The 16268-nt window shown below is 40.0% G+C and overlaps 1 protein-coding gene across 2 annotated transcripts in view; it reads left to right on the top strand.

Moving 5' to 3' along the window:
- The window catches only part of stat5a (signal transducer and activator of transcription 5a), a 53533-nt gene extending 37613 nt beyond the window's left edge, over nt 1–15920 (top strand). For both annotated transcript variants that reach the window (XM_082529940.1, XM_082529939.1), the window contains 16 exons: nt 337–426; nt 2152–2326; nt 2959–3089; nt 4054–4205; nt 4631–4786; nt 9221–9400; nt 10505–10592; nt 11098–11220; nt 11499–11591; nt 12004–12210; nt 13075–13169; nt 13301–13443; nt 13592–13747; nt 13876–13927; nt 14428–14538; nt 14665–15920. In XM_082529940.1, the coding sequence (XP_082386066.1) occupies nt 337–426; nt 2152–2326; nt 2959–3089; nt 4054–4205; nt 4631–4786; nt 9221–9400; nt 10505–10592; nt 11098–11220; nt 11499–11591; nt 12004–12210; nt 13075–13169; nt 13301–13443; nt 13592–13747; nt 13876–13927; nt 14428–14538; nt 14665–14788 (2076 nt within the window). In that variant the 3' untranslated portion in view covers nt 14789–15920. The remainder of the gene's footprint in view (nt 1–336; nt 427–2151; nt 2327–2958; nt 3090–4053; nt 4206–4630; nt 4787–9220; nt 9401–10504; nt 10593–11097; nt 11221–11498; nt 11592–12003; nt 12211–13074; nt 13170–13300; nt 13444–13591; nt 13748–13875; nt 13928–14427; nt 14539–14664) is intronic.
- The last annotated feature ends 348 nt before the right edge of the window (nt 15921–16268 follow it).

Genomic DNA, 16268 nt, shown 5'->3' with positions numbered 1-16268 from the left:
ATTTCTCTCTTTCTGTGCGGTATGAAGTGAAAGCAATTCAACTTGAAACTTAATTCCTTCACTTAAAACAGGAAACAACAAGAGTATCACCCGCAGTTTTAAACTGAAACAAGATTTTGTTACACTGTAACAGACAAACCACTTAACTAGGCGTATACTAATGAGTCATGGACCTATATGAAGTGTGCTCATTAACTTAATAGGTTTTGGTGTGTCTGCAGTGTTAGCTCCAGAACCTTTGATTCTACTAAATTGGCGAGCCCTGTGTGCAGAAGCCGCTCTACTCGTCAAGAGCTAACAGGCCTTAACACAGCTCATGTGCTCCTTGTCTTTCAGAGCACGTATGACCGCTGTCCTCTGGAGCTGGTCCGATGTATCAAACACATCCTTTACACAGAGCAGAGGCTCGTCCGAGAGGCTACAAACGTAAGTGGGATTCGTGTTTGTGCATCGAACATGTATAAAAATAAATAATTTCTGAGTGTATATGTGAAAAAGTATTTGCCACATTCCAGTTTGTTACACTTATATTTTCAGATCGTCAAGCCTATTTTAATATTAGACAAAGAAAAATACAAAATCCAGTTTTTTAAATGAAGATTTTATTTATCAAGGGAGTTAACCAAACTCTTCGTGACCCTATGGCAAAATAACCCCACCCCCAGCTTGTAAAATCACGATTTAACTGTGATTAACTGCTTTTTTTTCTTTGGAAAGCTGACACATCTTGCCACAATCTCAAGAAACATGAGAACAGCTGAGAAACAAAGTCATTGAAATCTATCAGCCTGGAAAGGGTCGCAAAGCCATTTCTGAGGCTTTGGGATTCCAGCGAACCACAGTGAGACCCATTATCCACAAATGGAGAAAAATTGGAACAGTGGTGAACCTTCATGGGAAAGGCTGACCTAACAAAGTTACTCGAAGAGCGCTTTGGGACTCATCCATAGGGTTCATATAGGGCCAGGAGCTCACAAAAGAACCAAGTACAACAACTAAAGAGCTGCAGGCCTCGCTTGCCTCAGGGTCAGCGTTCATGATTCAACAATAAGAAAGAGACTGTGCAAAAGTGGCATCCATGGGAGAGTTAGAAAGAGAAAAATTACTGTTGACCAGAAACAACACAAAGGCTCATCTCACATTTGCCAAAACACACTTTGATGATCCTCAAGACTTTTGGGACTGACGAGACAAAAGTTGAACCGTCATACCGACAGTAAAACATGGTGGTGGTAGTGTGATGGTCTAGGGAAGCTTTGCTGACTTAAATCCATTTAGATTTATGCTTAAAGGCTTCAGTTCAAAGCGAGCAAACCATTCATGCTTTAAAACCCTCTAATGTGGCTGAATTAAAACAATTCTGCAAAGATGAGTGGTCCAGAATTCTTTCAAAGGGATGTGTTTTTTAATTTACTCAGGTTGTCTTTGACTAATATTAAAATTTGTTTAATGATCTGAAATATGTAAGTGTGAAAAGTATGGAAAAACCAAAGAAATCAGAACAGCAGACACACAAACACACCTGTGGCTTCATAGCCCGCAAAACACAAACTACATAATGGTGGCTGATTCGGAAAGTGGATAACTATTCTGTTTCCTGTATTTGTTTATCCTAGAGGATCTCCTGAGTTCATTGTATTCGAACATTATAAATGTGATATCGTACCACAGCCAATACAGTCATGCTTTAAAATGGCCTTGTAAAACCAAACCATTTCTATTTCCCTACTTTAACAATGCAATATACAGGAAAGTCAGATATTTCTCACTTTTATAACTTGCAGTGAGTTATAAAACCATAAAGCCAGCCGTGCGTAAGACATCTTCCTTGAACTCCTGTGGTGAATTGATTTTCAGTCACAACATTTCTGTTAGTGGAGTTAATTTTGGCCCGTTCAGTCTGAACCTTTAGGTACAGTAATGCACTTTTTCAAATTGTGGTGACCTTGCACTCTTCCTGAGGATGCAAATACATTTTTTCCTTATCAACCTGCACCGTTGACACTATCCTTGTGTTCCCAGAGAATTTTTACAGTTAAATAGTGCAGGTGCTGGGGTCTAGCCATCAGTCAGTGCATCATGTTAGTTTTGGTTCAGTAGCTGTCTGTCTCTGTTTGCTGGTCTCTCAATCTCATATTTTGTAATTGACAGTCAAACTCTCCAGTGGGTGGAATGATGGACAGCATGTCTCAGAAATACCAACAGATCAACCAGGCTTTTGAGGAGCTTCGCCTGCTGACCCAAGACACTGAGAACGATCTCCGCAAGCTCCAGCACAACCAGGAGTACTTCATCATCCAGTACCAAGAAAGCATGCGCATTCAGGGTGAGACCAGAGGGCTTGCATCTCCTTAGCGCTGCACGACCATAATGACAGAATCAGTGTTTGTACTAATGCAGTTTTCACAAACTTAACTTATACCTACTGCAAATACCAAAAAACATATAATTAATGTTTCTAACTGTTGTTAGTCATTTAGATTTGCTGCTGTACCATTTTAATTCCTTGTTGAATCAAGAAACAAACTCTAGTTTATCTACTCTGTTTGTTTGGTGAGCAACTTGCTTAAAATAGATCTTTTTTTTTTCCAATTATGCTGCTCCCTTTTTGGTTAATCAGTCTCACTTAGTCTGTTGTGTGCCACATGTCACTGTTCAAATTAAATATAAAAGATAATTCTTCATACAGCTATCTGAATTTTGTGTTGAGACATGTAGATTAACAGCGGGAAACTGACAGCTTCTGTAACACTACAGATTTTTCACGAGTGCTCCATGTGTCAGACAGAAAGCATCGATCTTTTTTAATATCTGAGCTATGCAGGAGGGGGAGGAGGGGGTTTTCCTGAGTAAATCATTATTCCTCGGATGGGACATGAATATTGCATGTGCACAGGTTAGAAATTGTTACTGCTTCTCTTCTACTCCCTCTGTCTTTAACTTGTCTCCCATCTTCAGCTCAACTGGCCAGCCTGGCCACACTGCCCCCTGCTGACCGCCAGCTACGAGAGCCTGCCCTTCTGAGCAAGAAAAACACTGTGGAGGCATGGCTGACGAGAGAGGCCAACACACTACAGAAATACAGACTGGTGAGACATACTTGCACTTACTTATTTCGTTCATGTGTGTGTGTGTGTGTGTGTATCAATGTGTAAATTACACTCCATAAAGATAAAATTAACTAGACCACATTGTGGAATGAGATCATATCACTGCAGTGCCAGTGCAGTTGCCAGATTACACCCATCCTTGAACTGGGCCTTGGTTTTGATTTTAAACTGTACAGAAAATCTTGGACAGCTGATAAAATCTCTCCACAGACAGACATATAAACACCTGGCAAAGAGGTTGAAGCCAACTTTGTGGTAGTTGCTGCTACAGCTGTTGTCTCCCAGACATTTTATCATGATGACTGTCACACACATACACACACAAAGCTGGTCCCGCGTTTGCTTTTTGACTTTAAGTAAATAAAGTATGGTATATGTAGGTAACACTACACCCGCAGTGAAATCGGCCATCACTTTGATTTTAGTTACAACCCTGTAAAGTTTTGTGACCGCACCTTGTTTCGAGGCAGTCACATCCAGACGGACATGCAGAATGAGCAACTGTTCTCTGCAGCTTTTGTGGTAGTTGCAAACATTACACTCCCTAAGTTAAGTCTTTACCCCTTTTAAAAGCGTAATAGGAGTAACCCTTGATGCTTTTTTCTGAACTGAGCCATTTCTCTCATATTTCGGGCCTGTTTATAGCATAAAATGACTCAGTTTGCATCAGAATTAAGTGAGCATGGTCTCTGCATATGCAGGTATACTTGGAAAAACTTAGAAACTCTTTTAATAGTCGTCAAACCACATTTTTATTGACATATATACTGAGGTGGCAAAAGTAAGAGTGAGGTAGAGGTCACCAAATGAGGAAAAGAGTCTCTCCATAACCACGGTTTACTTCAATGACGCACAAATTTGTAGCCCACACACAGATTCACAGAAACATTTGACCAAAACTTGGTTCTGGTGAAGTACATGTGTCTTGCTTGCTTGTGTGCAGGACCTGGCAGAGAAGCACCAGAAAACACTGCAGCTGTTGAGGAAGCAGCAGACCATCATTCTGGATGACGAGCTGATCCAGTGGAAGAGACGGCAACAACTGGCAGGCAATGGGGGACCGCCGGAGGGAGGCCTGGACATCCTTCAGTCCTGGTGAGTTGCTTTTTTTTCGCTCTACCTCCCACCAAGATCACAGTAACTAGACTCTCTCACAAGGCAAAAGGTCACAGGTTTAAAAGCTTGCTTTGGAGTGGTCCTGTGTGGGGGTTTTTCAAAGGTTATTGGCAGGCATAGGCTGTCTTACATATTTTCTATTTTTTGCTTTAACCCACCGTCAGGGATCCCTGGCTGTGAGCCCTTTACATTTTTAAAGGCCTCACTTATTCAGCCAGATCTGAAAGTTTTAGTAGTGTCAGCTACTTAAATTCTGTCTAATATAGCTGAGCTCAGCTTTCAGGAGCTCAAATTAAAATAAGTAATGGTGAAATATAATATTTCTGGCACTGGTCGTGTTGATCTTCAAGTGTTATTCTTACTTGTGTGTCTTTCTTGTGGATGCGTGGCTGGATTGGTGCCAGGTGTGAGAAGCTCGCGGAAACGATTTGGCAAAACAGGCAACAGATTCGGAGGGCCGAGCATCTCAGACAGCAGCTGCCTATCCCTGGACCTATTGAAGAGCTCCTCAACGAACTCAACAGTACTATCACAGATATCATTTCAACACTGGTCACCAGGTGTGTTTGTGTGTTTCAAGTTTTTCTACACATCAAAGGCTGCAGCACCTGGCATGCTTATGTGTTGTCTGCAGGTTTTATGTAGAGCTGTGCAGCTCACTAGGAGTCGGGGGGTTGGGGGGGAATATGTTAGAAATATGTGGAACCACTAATGTGTGCAGCTCTTGTTCGTGTTTGTCTTGCTGTTGGTCCTTAACTCCAGCCGTGAAGAAGACAGTAGCCATTACAGAGCTCTGAAGTGTTAAAAACCATACATATGATCTCTGTCTGCTCAAGTCGGATTTTTAACCAGGCAGCATTAAACGACTACACGGCATGTTTACACTCAGGCTATGTGATATTTTTTGGACTTTATGCAATCACGTCTGCATTTGTTGAATACCCATAATTCTCCACTCTGCATACTCAAATACGAACACTGAGGGAACATCAATGAGGGGTCATAAATGGCACATTAATCTTATCTACAACTTTAATTTATTTTGTGAGTGTAGGCCAGTGTAGGCCAGTGTAGGCGGTGGGTGGATCTTTTTTGCACATTGAGGAATTGCCTTTTATGCACTCAGGTTACTGAGTGCAAAAAGGGCAATGAAAGGGCAGGTCTACTTGTGCAACTGGTATTGTGGTCAGTGGAGTGAGAGATGTCATCTATTTGTAAAATGAAATTACTCCCACATTCAAAATTATCCATCAAATAATGTAATTCAATCCACATGCAAAAATTTTGTTAAAGTTTGGGTTTTCTTGTCTCTCTCTTACACTTATTGTGTGAGTGTTAAAGGAAACATGAGAGCTCTTTACCTTGTACTTAAGCTATAATCCTGATGCTGCCGCAGCCTGTTGTGGTAAAGAGAGCTGAGCAGAAGGCAAAGCTTTGCTGGACAGTCTGCTTTCCTTCCCTGACCTATGGCCACAAGCTATTGGTAGTGACACACATAACCTTCCTTCAAGGGGTGTTTGGGCTGCCCTTAGATATGTCAGACATGTCTTCTAGATACCCTCTTTTTGAGGTATTTTGGGCATGCCCCACTAGGAGGGGATCCCAGGGCAAACACAAAACATGCTGTAGAGAGCTGGAACATAAATGTCTCTGAAGAGGAGGAGGCGGTGGCTGAAGGGAGGGGTGTCTCAGCATCTCTGCTTAGATTAGATTACTGCAACCAGTTAAATAGTGAAAAGTGAATAGGTGGATGGACTGTTCTATGGTATCCGATAATGCGATAGTGTGGAGGTACATTAATACACATAGCACTGGTAACTGTAGACATCAATAATCCACCATCAATACCTCTTTTCTCAGGGTAGCCCTTGCACAATTTAAGCTGCATAGCTGTTACCAATATCAGATATTACAATAACCTCGATCCATAGTGCTAGAGTCTGGGTGGTAAAGGGAATTTTCCATTATGGACTTTGGCTAACTGCCCCCAATAATGACTCCCACACTCCCACATAGACAAGTACACTGTACACTGTATTAAACTGCATAAACAAAAGTCAAAAAGTGGGGTTTCAGTTACTGTAACCTATGGGGATTATACCTTAAAAGTTAGATTAAATTTAGGATTTGACTTTATGTAATACAGAATAATGAGTGTGAAAGCAATGCACTGAGCATTTGCGTTTTAGATTTCATGAAATACGTACGAACCCAGAGACAAAGAATGCAACTATACAGATATGCAGAAACAAAAAGCATACAGTGTTCGAGAGCTTAAAGGGAAGGAAGTGCACAGGGAACTTGTTTTAGTCCATTATTTTAAGCCCCAAATGCACATATGCCAGTATCTTTTAGTCATCCAGCATCTCTGAACAAGAAGTATTCTGAAGTTTGTGACAGTGTCCTCTCTCGCTTTCCTAGTAGATTCCCTGCAGGGACCCATAACCCACTAAGAAGTCATGTCATTGTCACAACGATTTTTGACTGGCCACAGACAAGTCTGAAACAAGACAGTAATGCACAGCTATCAAGCACAATATAAATGCAGATTATGTTTCCTCCTATCTTTACTCCCTAGGAGCCCCGGGAGGTTTCACACTGGCAATTGCAAAGTGCGGTCTTCTCATAACCACTTAGTTCAGCAGTATTTGTTTGCTTTCAAGCTTCCTCTGAGCCTGCAGGATTAATCATTACGCTGATTCTGCTGTTATCTCACTTCTTGGTCTCTTTAATGTTAATGTGGAAATCAGAAAACGGCTACACCGCCATACAAAAGAAGCACCAACTCTTTAAGAAGAAAGTAATTGTTAACCCTGTCGGTTAACTTGAAAGCGATTACTTACATGACCTTCAAATAGTGCGCAAGGCAGCAATAAAGGTCATTTTGAAAGGTTAATGTTCTCAAGCCTGCAGGTCATTAGAGCATAAAGAGTTTGGAGTTTTTATTAACAAAACAAAACAGTTCGCTGAACATTACCCCATCATTACCCTATCATAAAACATGCTCCATGCTTTATATGCTTAAAACTTTTTCCTTAAACAATTAATGCCGTAGAGTGCACATACATAACAGGTTCTGCTGCAGTGAGGTTACTGATCTCCTAATATTTGTTCAACTCTGCCTTTCACTAAAGTTCACTAAACTACAGCGATACCAGTCTTTCTAGCTTTAGATCATTGACTCGTTTGCATAGTTCGCATGTTCTTCGTCCCTTCTTTTCTCTGCATGCTTAAGTGTTTCTCACAGTTTCCCACAGTCTAAAGATATGCCTGTATAGGGCTGTGCGATATGACCAAAATCTCATATCCCGATATAAGAGTTCTATCGTCCGATATAAACGATAATAACGATATAAATCACAAAAAAATAATATTTAACATTTTCTGTAAATTCTGTGAATCTCGGGCAGCTCGACTTGCGTGAAGTGTTTCCAGCTGCACGTCCTTTACCCGGAGTCAAGTGTTTTAACCGATGCACGAAACTATACATTTTTAGACACAAGTTGTAATGCTGTTTTCTTTGTATTTATTACACGGCGTGCTGCGGGTTGCCTGTTCTAACGTTTGAGTCTAAGGTTTATTTTTTAGCACCTGGCGGCTCTTCTTTACTTCTCATCCATAAATAATCAGCTCTTTCACGTGATTCAGTTTATTTTGAAAAGTCTCAACAGGATCTTGAGCTTTATTGTGAAAGGTTTACGTGGAACATAAACAAGCGGACACGCGAAGGTGTTCCCGTCGTTGTTGCTAACGACAACGCATAAAACAGGCGCTTGTCCGTCAGTAGTGTGGTTATTTACATATAAGAGAAAGAGAGAACTTTAAGAAATTAATATAACCACTGCAGTGACCATCAGAACGATGAAAAAATATTGCCGTAAACAGTTTATTTTGCGACACCACGAAACAAACGATAGCGTAAAATGAAACGATAGATGTTTTTATATCATCATCCGATATATATCGTTATATCGAACAGCCCTATGCTTGTAGGTTAACTGGCAGCAGGTGTGGATGTGACTCTTAATGCTTACCGGTCTCTCTGTTAACCCTGTGATGGACTGGCAACCTTTCCAAGGCCTACACTACTTCCTCGCATGTGTCAAAATACGCTGTCTTGGCTATTAAAAACATATTACAAGTTCATGGTCATGCAGCTTAAGTAGGGTGCGTTTGCTTTTAAGTTGCTTCTCAGCTCAAAGTAATCATTAGGTTGTGTTATTGGGCCAATCACACAACAGACAGTAAAAGCAAAAGAATAATTTCATAAGAGACCTGTTGTTGACCTCTATTAGTGGGAAGTTACAAATAAGGTCATTTTCACCTTGTGAAGTTTCATTTTTAGGACAGAGTTTGCAACATTCAACACCAAATACTTTTAACATGTTTTACATCATAAATCATTCATGCTGTCTTTTTTTATGCTTTAAGCCTGTTTTATCTTTTATTGAAACAGTTTCAGTGAGTAGACTATAAGCTTAGTTATAGGACAAGTGACTTTTTAGTGCACATTCTCAAAGTTGTCAGTCTTCTTTCTACAGAACGAAAGCAAAAAGCTTAAAAAAATCCACAGTTGAAAATTGTGTACATAACCTGCACAACTGGAATGGAAAGTTAACTGTTTCCTAAACAATTGTTTCAGTTGAAGCTGCAAATACTCAGCAACAATTTAAGACCGAAGTAGAGCTTATAATCTGCAATAACCTGTGCAGCTGTACTAACGTTCACTAAACAACAATGATACTGATCTATTTTGCTTTTGCTTGGAACAGATGGAATTTGACACTGACATATTTGCAAACCCCAAGATTTCCTCACGTACACTGTTGGTTGTTCATGTGACACTGATACATACTACCAGAGCTGTTATTTGACAACCCGTTAATTAAATGGACGGGTGGTTGGATGTCGCTTTAAGATGTGCATATAGTGGCAGTAGGTATCTGATGATAAAGATATTTGTCACACTCTAACTGTCACTCTTCTATCCACAGCACATTCATCATTGAGAAACAACCTCCACAGGTCCTTAAAACCCAAACTAAGTTTGCCGCTACAGTGCGCCTTCTAGTGGGAGGCAAGCTGAACGTACACATGAATCCCCCACAAGTCAAAGCTACCATCATCAGTGAACAGCAAGCCAAGGCCCTCTTGAAAAATGAAAACACAAGAAAGTAAGTTTGGTGCATTGGTGCAAATGGACTAGTGCTTTTCTGCTGGTCACTCAAAGAGCTTTATACAACATGCTTCATTCACCCATTCATACAGCATATACATACATCCCCTTTTTTTTAAACGCTCAACTTTTCGCATTCCATCTTCCTTGACAGAGAGAGAGATAACACTGCAATAAGTTACCATAGCGCAATTAAGATAAGCGGTTTGGTTTTCTTCCGAGATTACGAGATCCCATGGTGAACTCCGGCCTAGTGTGTTCCGAGACCTCACCACAGAAACATGGCTGGAACTTGAACAATGTCTAAGAGGAACCTATGGTGTGGACACAGAATCCGCATTTAGCCTGTTCCACAGCCTCGTTCCACATTCCTCCTAACTAATAGAAACCTTACAAGACTGTAGGTCTGCCTGGCAGCTAGTGGGAAAGTGGCTGAGCGGCTACATCTTAGCAAAATCTACAGAGCAAATCTACATACATCTGCTGCGTCTCATCTAAACCACTTGTCGAGAGACTTCTGCCACAACGTCTCGCTCAAAAGCATGTGACTAAAGAGGGACGCCACATGAAGTGTAGTCTAGTAATGCTAAGCGTTTTGTACCGTAACTGCATTTAACAAACCAATTCAACAAACCAGCAGTGTGCGCATGTCAGTAATTTAGTATGTAGGCAGTGTCTGAGGAAGTGAGTAGTGAATGAATGTAAAACCAAAAAGCACGACATAGCTCCGCCGGTTAGTGAGGAAATCGAAGAGATAGAAAGTGAGCAAGATGGTCTTGCTAGGCAGCTTAATAGTCTCCTGAGCCCAACTTGCTCAGGTGTGGTTTCTATCCAGGTTGTCTCCACCCACTAATTTCCAGGAAGAAATAAAAACATGCAGGCTACAAGGAAAGACAACAAGAAAACAGCCCTGAACCTGCCATACTTGTGTTTAGTGTTTAGAGAAGACTAATGGTGGTAGTTAAACCTGCCAATTATGCACGCAATACCCCCCCTACACACACACACCTACCAACCACTCCCTCCATACAAAACAAAAAGCTCCTGCTGTGTAAACATGCATTTGTAGATAACATCTAACTTTATTGTCTCTGTGTTTCAGTGATAGCAGTGGTGAAATTCTTAACAATAACTGTGTGATGGAGTACCACCAGACTACGGGCACTCTGAGCGCCCACTTCAGGAACATGGTAAGTATGAGCTATTAGTGAAGATTATTATTTCCATGTAAAAAATAAAAATAAAAAAAACCCATAAAGCTGAAGTAGTATTGCCATTGTTCCTTCTATACAAAAAGTCTCTTAACATTTAATCTAAAATAATAGCGCCTTGCTATTTGCCTTCTTTTGCTGCACTATACCCGAAACAGGTAAATATGTGATTGTCTTGGGTCTATACAGGAGAGTTGCTCAGCCGCTTATATAAGGGAAGTAATTGCCAATCATTATGTCCCATATAGCATTTTTTCCCTTGGATTAAAATTGTGAACAGTAGTCCTTTGGAGGATCGGCCTGCAGCTTCAGTGAAGTTCTCTTCGTCACTAATGTTGTTAGCAACAATCTCCAGAGCCCTCCAAGGATTATTCACATATGATCCCGATAATCTGCATGCATGTACTGACTGTGTGTGACGCTTATAAGCCTAACTGCGTAGTTAATACATACCATTTGTTCTTGCACATCATTTATCATGCAGTCTTTAAAGAGGATCAAGCGATCGGACAGACGAGGAGCAGAATCTGTCACAGAAGAGAAATTCACCATTCTGTTTGAGTCCCAGTTTAGTGTTGGAAGCAATGAGCTTGTCTTTCAAGTGAAGGTAAGAGGATGTAGGCAAATTAATGAATAACAAACACTATACTTTAAATCACACTTAAAAAAAAGAACTATATATATATATATATATATGCATGTGTGTGCGTGCATGCACATGCTGCAAGTAAGAATCTGGCTCGAGTACTCCCACTTGTTCCTTCTGTCTTTTTCCCTGTTGTTTTTATCATGTTTAAAAAAAATGTATGAAATGCAAGAAATGTTTTATTGTGCTGTAAGTGCATTATTTACTTTTGCAATTTCCTCCTTTCTTTCTCTGAACAGACATTATCACTTCCTGTAGTGGTGATTGTTCATGGTAGCCAAGACAATAATGCCACTGCAACTGTATTGTGGGACAACGCTTTTGCAGAGCCGGTACGTAAATGTTTCAGAGATATTGCATGCAATGCAAACCTTCCTGGAACAAGCATTAAATAATTATTCAGCTTAGTGATATTTTTGTATCCTAATGCAGAAGTACTGCGTTAACTGAGGAAGGCCTTGAATCAAATATTTCTGAAGTGTGCACATGTTTAAATAGTTTAGCTCTTACAAAATAATTGCTAGTTCTTTAGATGTAATGTAACACGTGCAGCCCGGAACTGAAACACAAATGCATGTTTAAATCTGTTTTAAATTTAGGTTTTTAATGCAATTATTAAATATTAAATTTTTTTTTCTTTAAAAAAAAAAATGTTTATGCAAAGGCATAACGTGTGTGTCACTTATGTTTTGTGTCTGTGTGATGTGAGTGAAAATTCTTTGCCGTTTTCTTCGTGTGTTGCAGGGCCGGGTGCCTTTCCTCGTGCCAGATAAGGTGCTTTGGCCTCAGCTGTGTGAGGTCATCAACATGAAGTACAAGGCAGAGGTGCAAAGTAATCGAGGTCTGTCGGAGGAGAACTTGGTATTTCTGGCTCAAAAAGCCTTCAGCAGCTCCAGCAACAACCCTGATGACTACCGGAGCATGACTATGACCTGGTCACAGTTTAACAGGGTTAGAAACGGCCTCTTTCTTACTCATGATCCTGTTCGTCTCTATACATGCACACAGCTGAAGAGTATTCCATATATCTGTTTTAGCTTGAAAGTATAGATTTCTGTCGTGCTGCACTTCATGCATTTTTAAAACGCCTGCAGGCAAAGTTCAGTTAGTCATTTGAACCACATACTTGTTCTTCATGAAAGGATTTACTATTGCGCTGTTATTCATACATAGAAATATTTCTTGCTCCATTTGCAGCAGTTCAAGGGGTTTAATAAATTTATCTCTGATATAACTGAACCTCTGAAAATGAGCGACTATATATCAAAATTGCTGTACTTCCTAATTAGTTAATGCAATATGTTCAGTCAAATCTTGATTGTTTTATCTAAAACCTACTGTGCTGGTGCACACTGGTAATATGACAAAAATTGTGTCATTGTCCAAATACTTACCCACCTAAGTGTAGGTCGGTTTAATGGGCTTGTTTATCCGCACAGGGAAAAAAAATGCTGAAAGCCTCATTTTCTGCTTCTAAGTAGCTTGTGATTCAGAAAATGCACTCAGATTCACCACAGGCCACGGGTCTTATTAGATTACAGGAACATTAAGTTTTAATCACTCCAGAGATGTAAGTATAGGTTATAGAAATATGCAGAACTTTACCCAGAGACGTGTACAGCTGCACAAATTTTAAAATCATAAAGAGAACTGTGATTACTGTCAGCGGTTGAGGAGATTTTCATTATTATAGACTGAATTGGGTCATCTAAAAACATTTTAACAGTTGTCAGTTCAGTCTGGGGTTTTTTTTTTGTTTGTTTGTTTTTCATGTGTTTTTAAAAAAAAATTTCCCCAAACTATGCCCCTTTACAGGAAAGCTTGCCAGGGAGGAACTTCACATTTTGGCAGTGGTTTGATGGTGTGATGGAACTCACAAAAAAGCATCTGAAACCACACTGGAATGATGGGTAAGGAAACTGCTGAGGGTTTTTGTTCAGTTTCAAAAGATTCAAAATGAGGAGGGACAAGAACGAGGCACAATTTTTATTTTATTTTTTTAATTTTTTTTTTATTAATGTCTCTCTTCCTCTATTTTTAGAGCCATCCTGGGCTTTGTGAACAAGCAGCAAGCTCAGGATATGCTCATGTCTAAACCCAACGGTACCTTCCTCCTGCGCTTTAGTGATTCTGAAATTGGAGGAATTACAATTGCCTGGGTGGCAGAAAATCCTAACAAAGCAGGTAAAGCATGCAAAACACAAAATTTCTCCATTTTTGTTTTTTAAACCACACCGTTCATCAGACGGGCCTCTTTCTAACAAGCACAGAAGCCACAGAGAAATAAAGGAATCCCATTCAGTTTTTCTTTTGTTGCTGTTTTTTTTCGCAGGTGAAAGAATGGTTTGGAACCTTATGCCCTACACAACCAAAGACTTTACCATTCGCTCTCTGGCTGACCGCATTAGTGATCTCAACCACCTTCTATTCCTCTACCCTGACAGACCCAAGGATGAGGTTTTCTCCAAATACTACACTCCGCCTCTCTGTAAGCGTCCTTCTGAGCACACTGTTACTTTCAAATTTGAATCTCACAGCTGCGAAGCCTTCATTACTGAATGATGATCACATCGAGCCATTACTTATTCTGTCTGCCTGTGCTTGTCTGTTTCAAAGCTAAAGCAGTTGACGGTTACGTGAAACCACAGATCAAACAAGTTGTGCCTGAGTAAGTGTCCGGCTTCCTGTTCTCTCTTTTTCTCGTGTCCTTCCATCACCGTTTCCTCTCCATTCTTTTCTCGTTGTCATCCACCCAGCATTTTATTCTGTAAAGCACAATTTAGAGTTAATCACAAAATACTGGGCCATGAATTCAGATCAGCTATTAGCTAGCTGTTACAGTTGGAGGAGGCCAATTAAGCGCGGCCTGGGTTCCTGCGCGAGCTCGTCTTCCGCTGATCATAAGAGTTAGGCTTGTTAGTTAGCAAGGCACGCTCCCTGCCTTTCTCCACAGTTGGTTCACCTGCAGATATGGAAAACGGCCATAATGATACAAGAAGGCCTGAAAATCATGCTGAGGATCGTTGCTTAGGCAACTACTGAACACAGGCTCATGGGGGGTTGTTGTTTTCTTTTCTTTTTTTTTTCCTTGTGTCTATGTGTAGATACATTCAGAGATGTATATGTACTTTGTTCATTACCAAAATGTGGTGTTTTGGTTGTTTTCAGGTTTGCCACAGCCAATCCAGACCCAGCAAGTGGGAATCCAACTTACATGGATCAAGGTGCCTCTCCAGCACCTGTCAGTCACCCTCACGCCTATGGCATATATCCAGCTATGTGAGTTTACAACATTTTTCCGTGTCCCAATTTTGTGCGTGCAAGGAGTTTCTTGTATCTCCTGCTGTTTGATTGCCGTTATGCCGAAAGCTTGTGTGAGTGGCCTCTATCTATTTCCTGTGGCAGGGCTGACTCTATGTTGGATGCAGATGGAGACTTTGACCTAGATGACACCATGGACGTAGCGAGGCATGTAGAAGAGCTTCTCCGGCGGCCTGTAGAGAGCCAGTGGAGTGGCCAGCAGTCGTGACCTTTGACCGTTTAACTCGCAACAAAACCAAATGAGCCCTGCCCAGCAACTTGCCCTACTCACATCGACATGGTTTAATTCCATTGGTCTCTCTCATTTTTTTTCAGATTGCTATAATGTGAAATGTTCATAATGGTTGTGATTTTTTTTTTTTTTTTTTTGCTTTCCAGCATGAAAACATGCATGCCAGTGACTTCATATTGTTTTTATTTGTGTAATCAGTGTTTGTAAAAGAAAGTATAATGCAAAACCTCTAATGTTACAATGTTATGAAAAAGAAGTAATGGTCACTCACATAGTGCATGCATTTTCAATTGATTTTAAACTGATTTTTTTTTTTTAAATATGCTACTGTATGAAGTTATTTTAGAAGTTGAATGTTTTTATTTTATATTTTCTTCTTTGTAAATGGGTTATTAGTATTTTATTAGTGACATTGAACTTGCCCTTTGACAAAAAAAAGAAAGAAAAAAGAGAAACTTTGATGAAAAGTTTTGATTTTGCTCCCAACAACATAATCCGAGTCACTGCTCTGGAGAGTTTTTTTTTCAAACCCATATACACTAACCTAAAGGCAGAGTGACTCTTTGCTCACTGACAGCACACACGCTTCAAAGATACACATGCACAAATTTAAGGTGTATTTGTTTCTGATTTGTTCACCAGCTGAAAGGAGGGGAGAATTATGTACCTCCCTTGCTCTCACAGGGCTACTTTTTCTTCTGTTTGTACCTGAAATGCAAATCTGAGCATCTACCCAGTGCTGCCTGCTTGTCCTCTCAGGTCCCTCTGTGCCCCTCATCAGTGCTACCTCGCATTATTCCACTGACAGTCTCTGTTAATGATTCTCTTGTTGTTTTCTGCACCACATTCTCACCAGTAGGTACGGTCAGAAGTTTTTCTTCTTTTAATCTGCATTATTTTTTGTGAAGACGATCCCTTGCTGCACAGGCTAACTCTGTTGGCTGTTTTTATGCTTGAAACTGCTCACCTGGAAAACACCGGAATCATGAAGTGTCACGTCTGATTGTTAATGCCTGAATATTTGAGGCTGTTCTGCTCCCTTGTGACTTTTCTGCCTTTCAGTGCGCATATATATATATATATATATATATATATATATATATATATATATATATATATATATATATATTTTTTTTTTTTTTTTTTTTTTTTTTTTTTTTTTCTTTGCATCTATGAACGAGTGCAGACTTCGAATGCTTGCACATACTCACAAGCTGCTGGGTCATGTTTAGGATTCTAGGATGTTGAACTGTGTCAGTCTGTTTCTTTACCTGACTTTCGATTTCCCCCACCCGTCCACACACACATAAAAAATAATTGTCTTGCATCTCAGGAATGAATCACTTTGCTTAACTGATGTATAAGCCAAAAAGAAGATATCTATGTATACGAAATATATGAATTTATTTTCTCTATCTTAATTGTATTTTATTATTATTATTATTATTGTTTCACT

Source organism: Aulonocara stuartgranti (assembly GCF_965226115.1).
Source record: "Aulonocara stuartgranti genome assembly, chromosome: 4".
Lineage (NCBI taxonomy): Eukaryota > Metazoa > Chordata > Actinopteri > Cichliformes > Cichlidae > Aulonocara > Aulonocara stuartgranti.
Note: the sequence above shows the minus strand (reverse complement) of the source record. Positions and strands in the feature narration are given on the sequence as shown.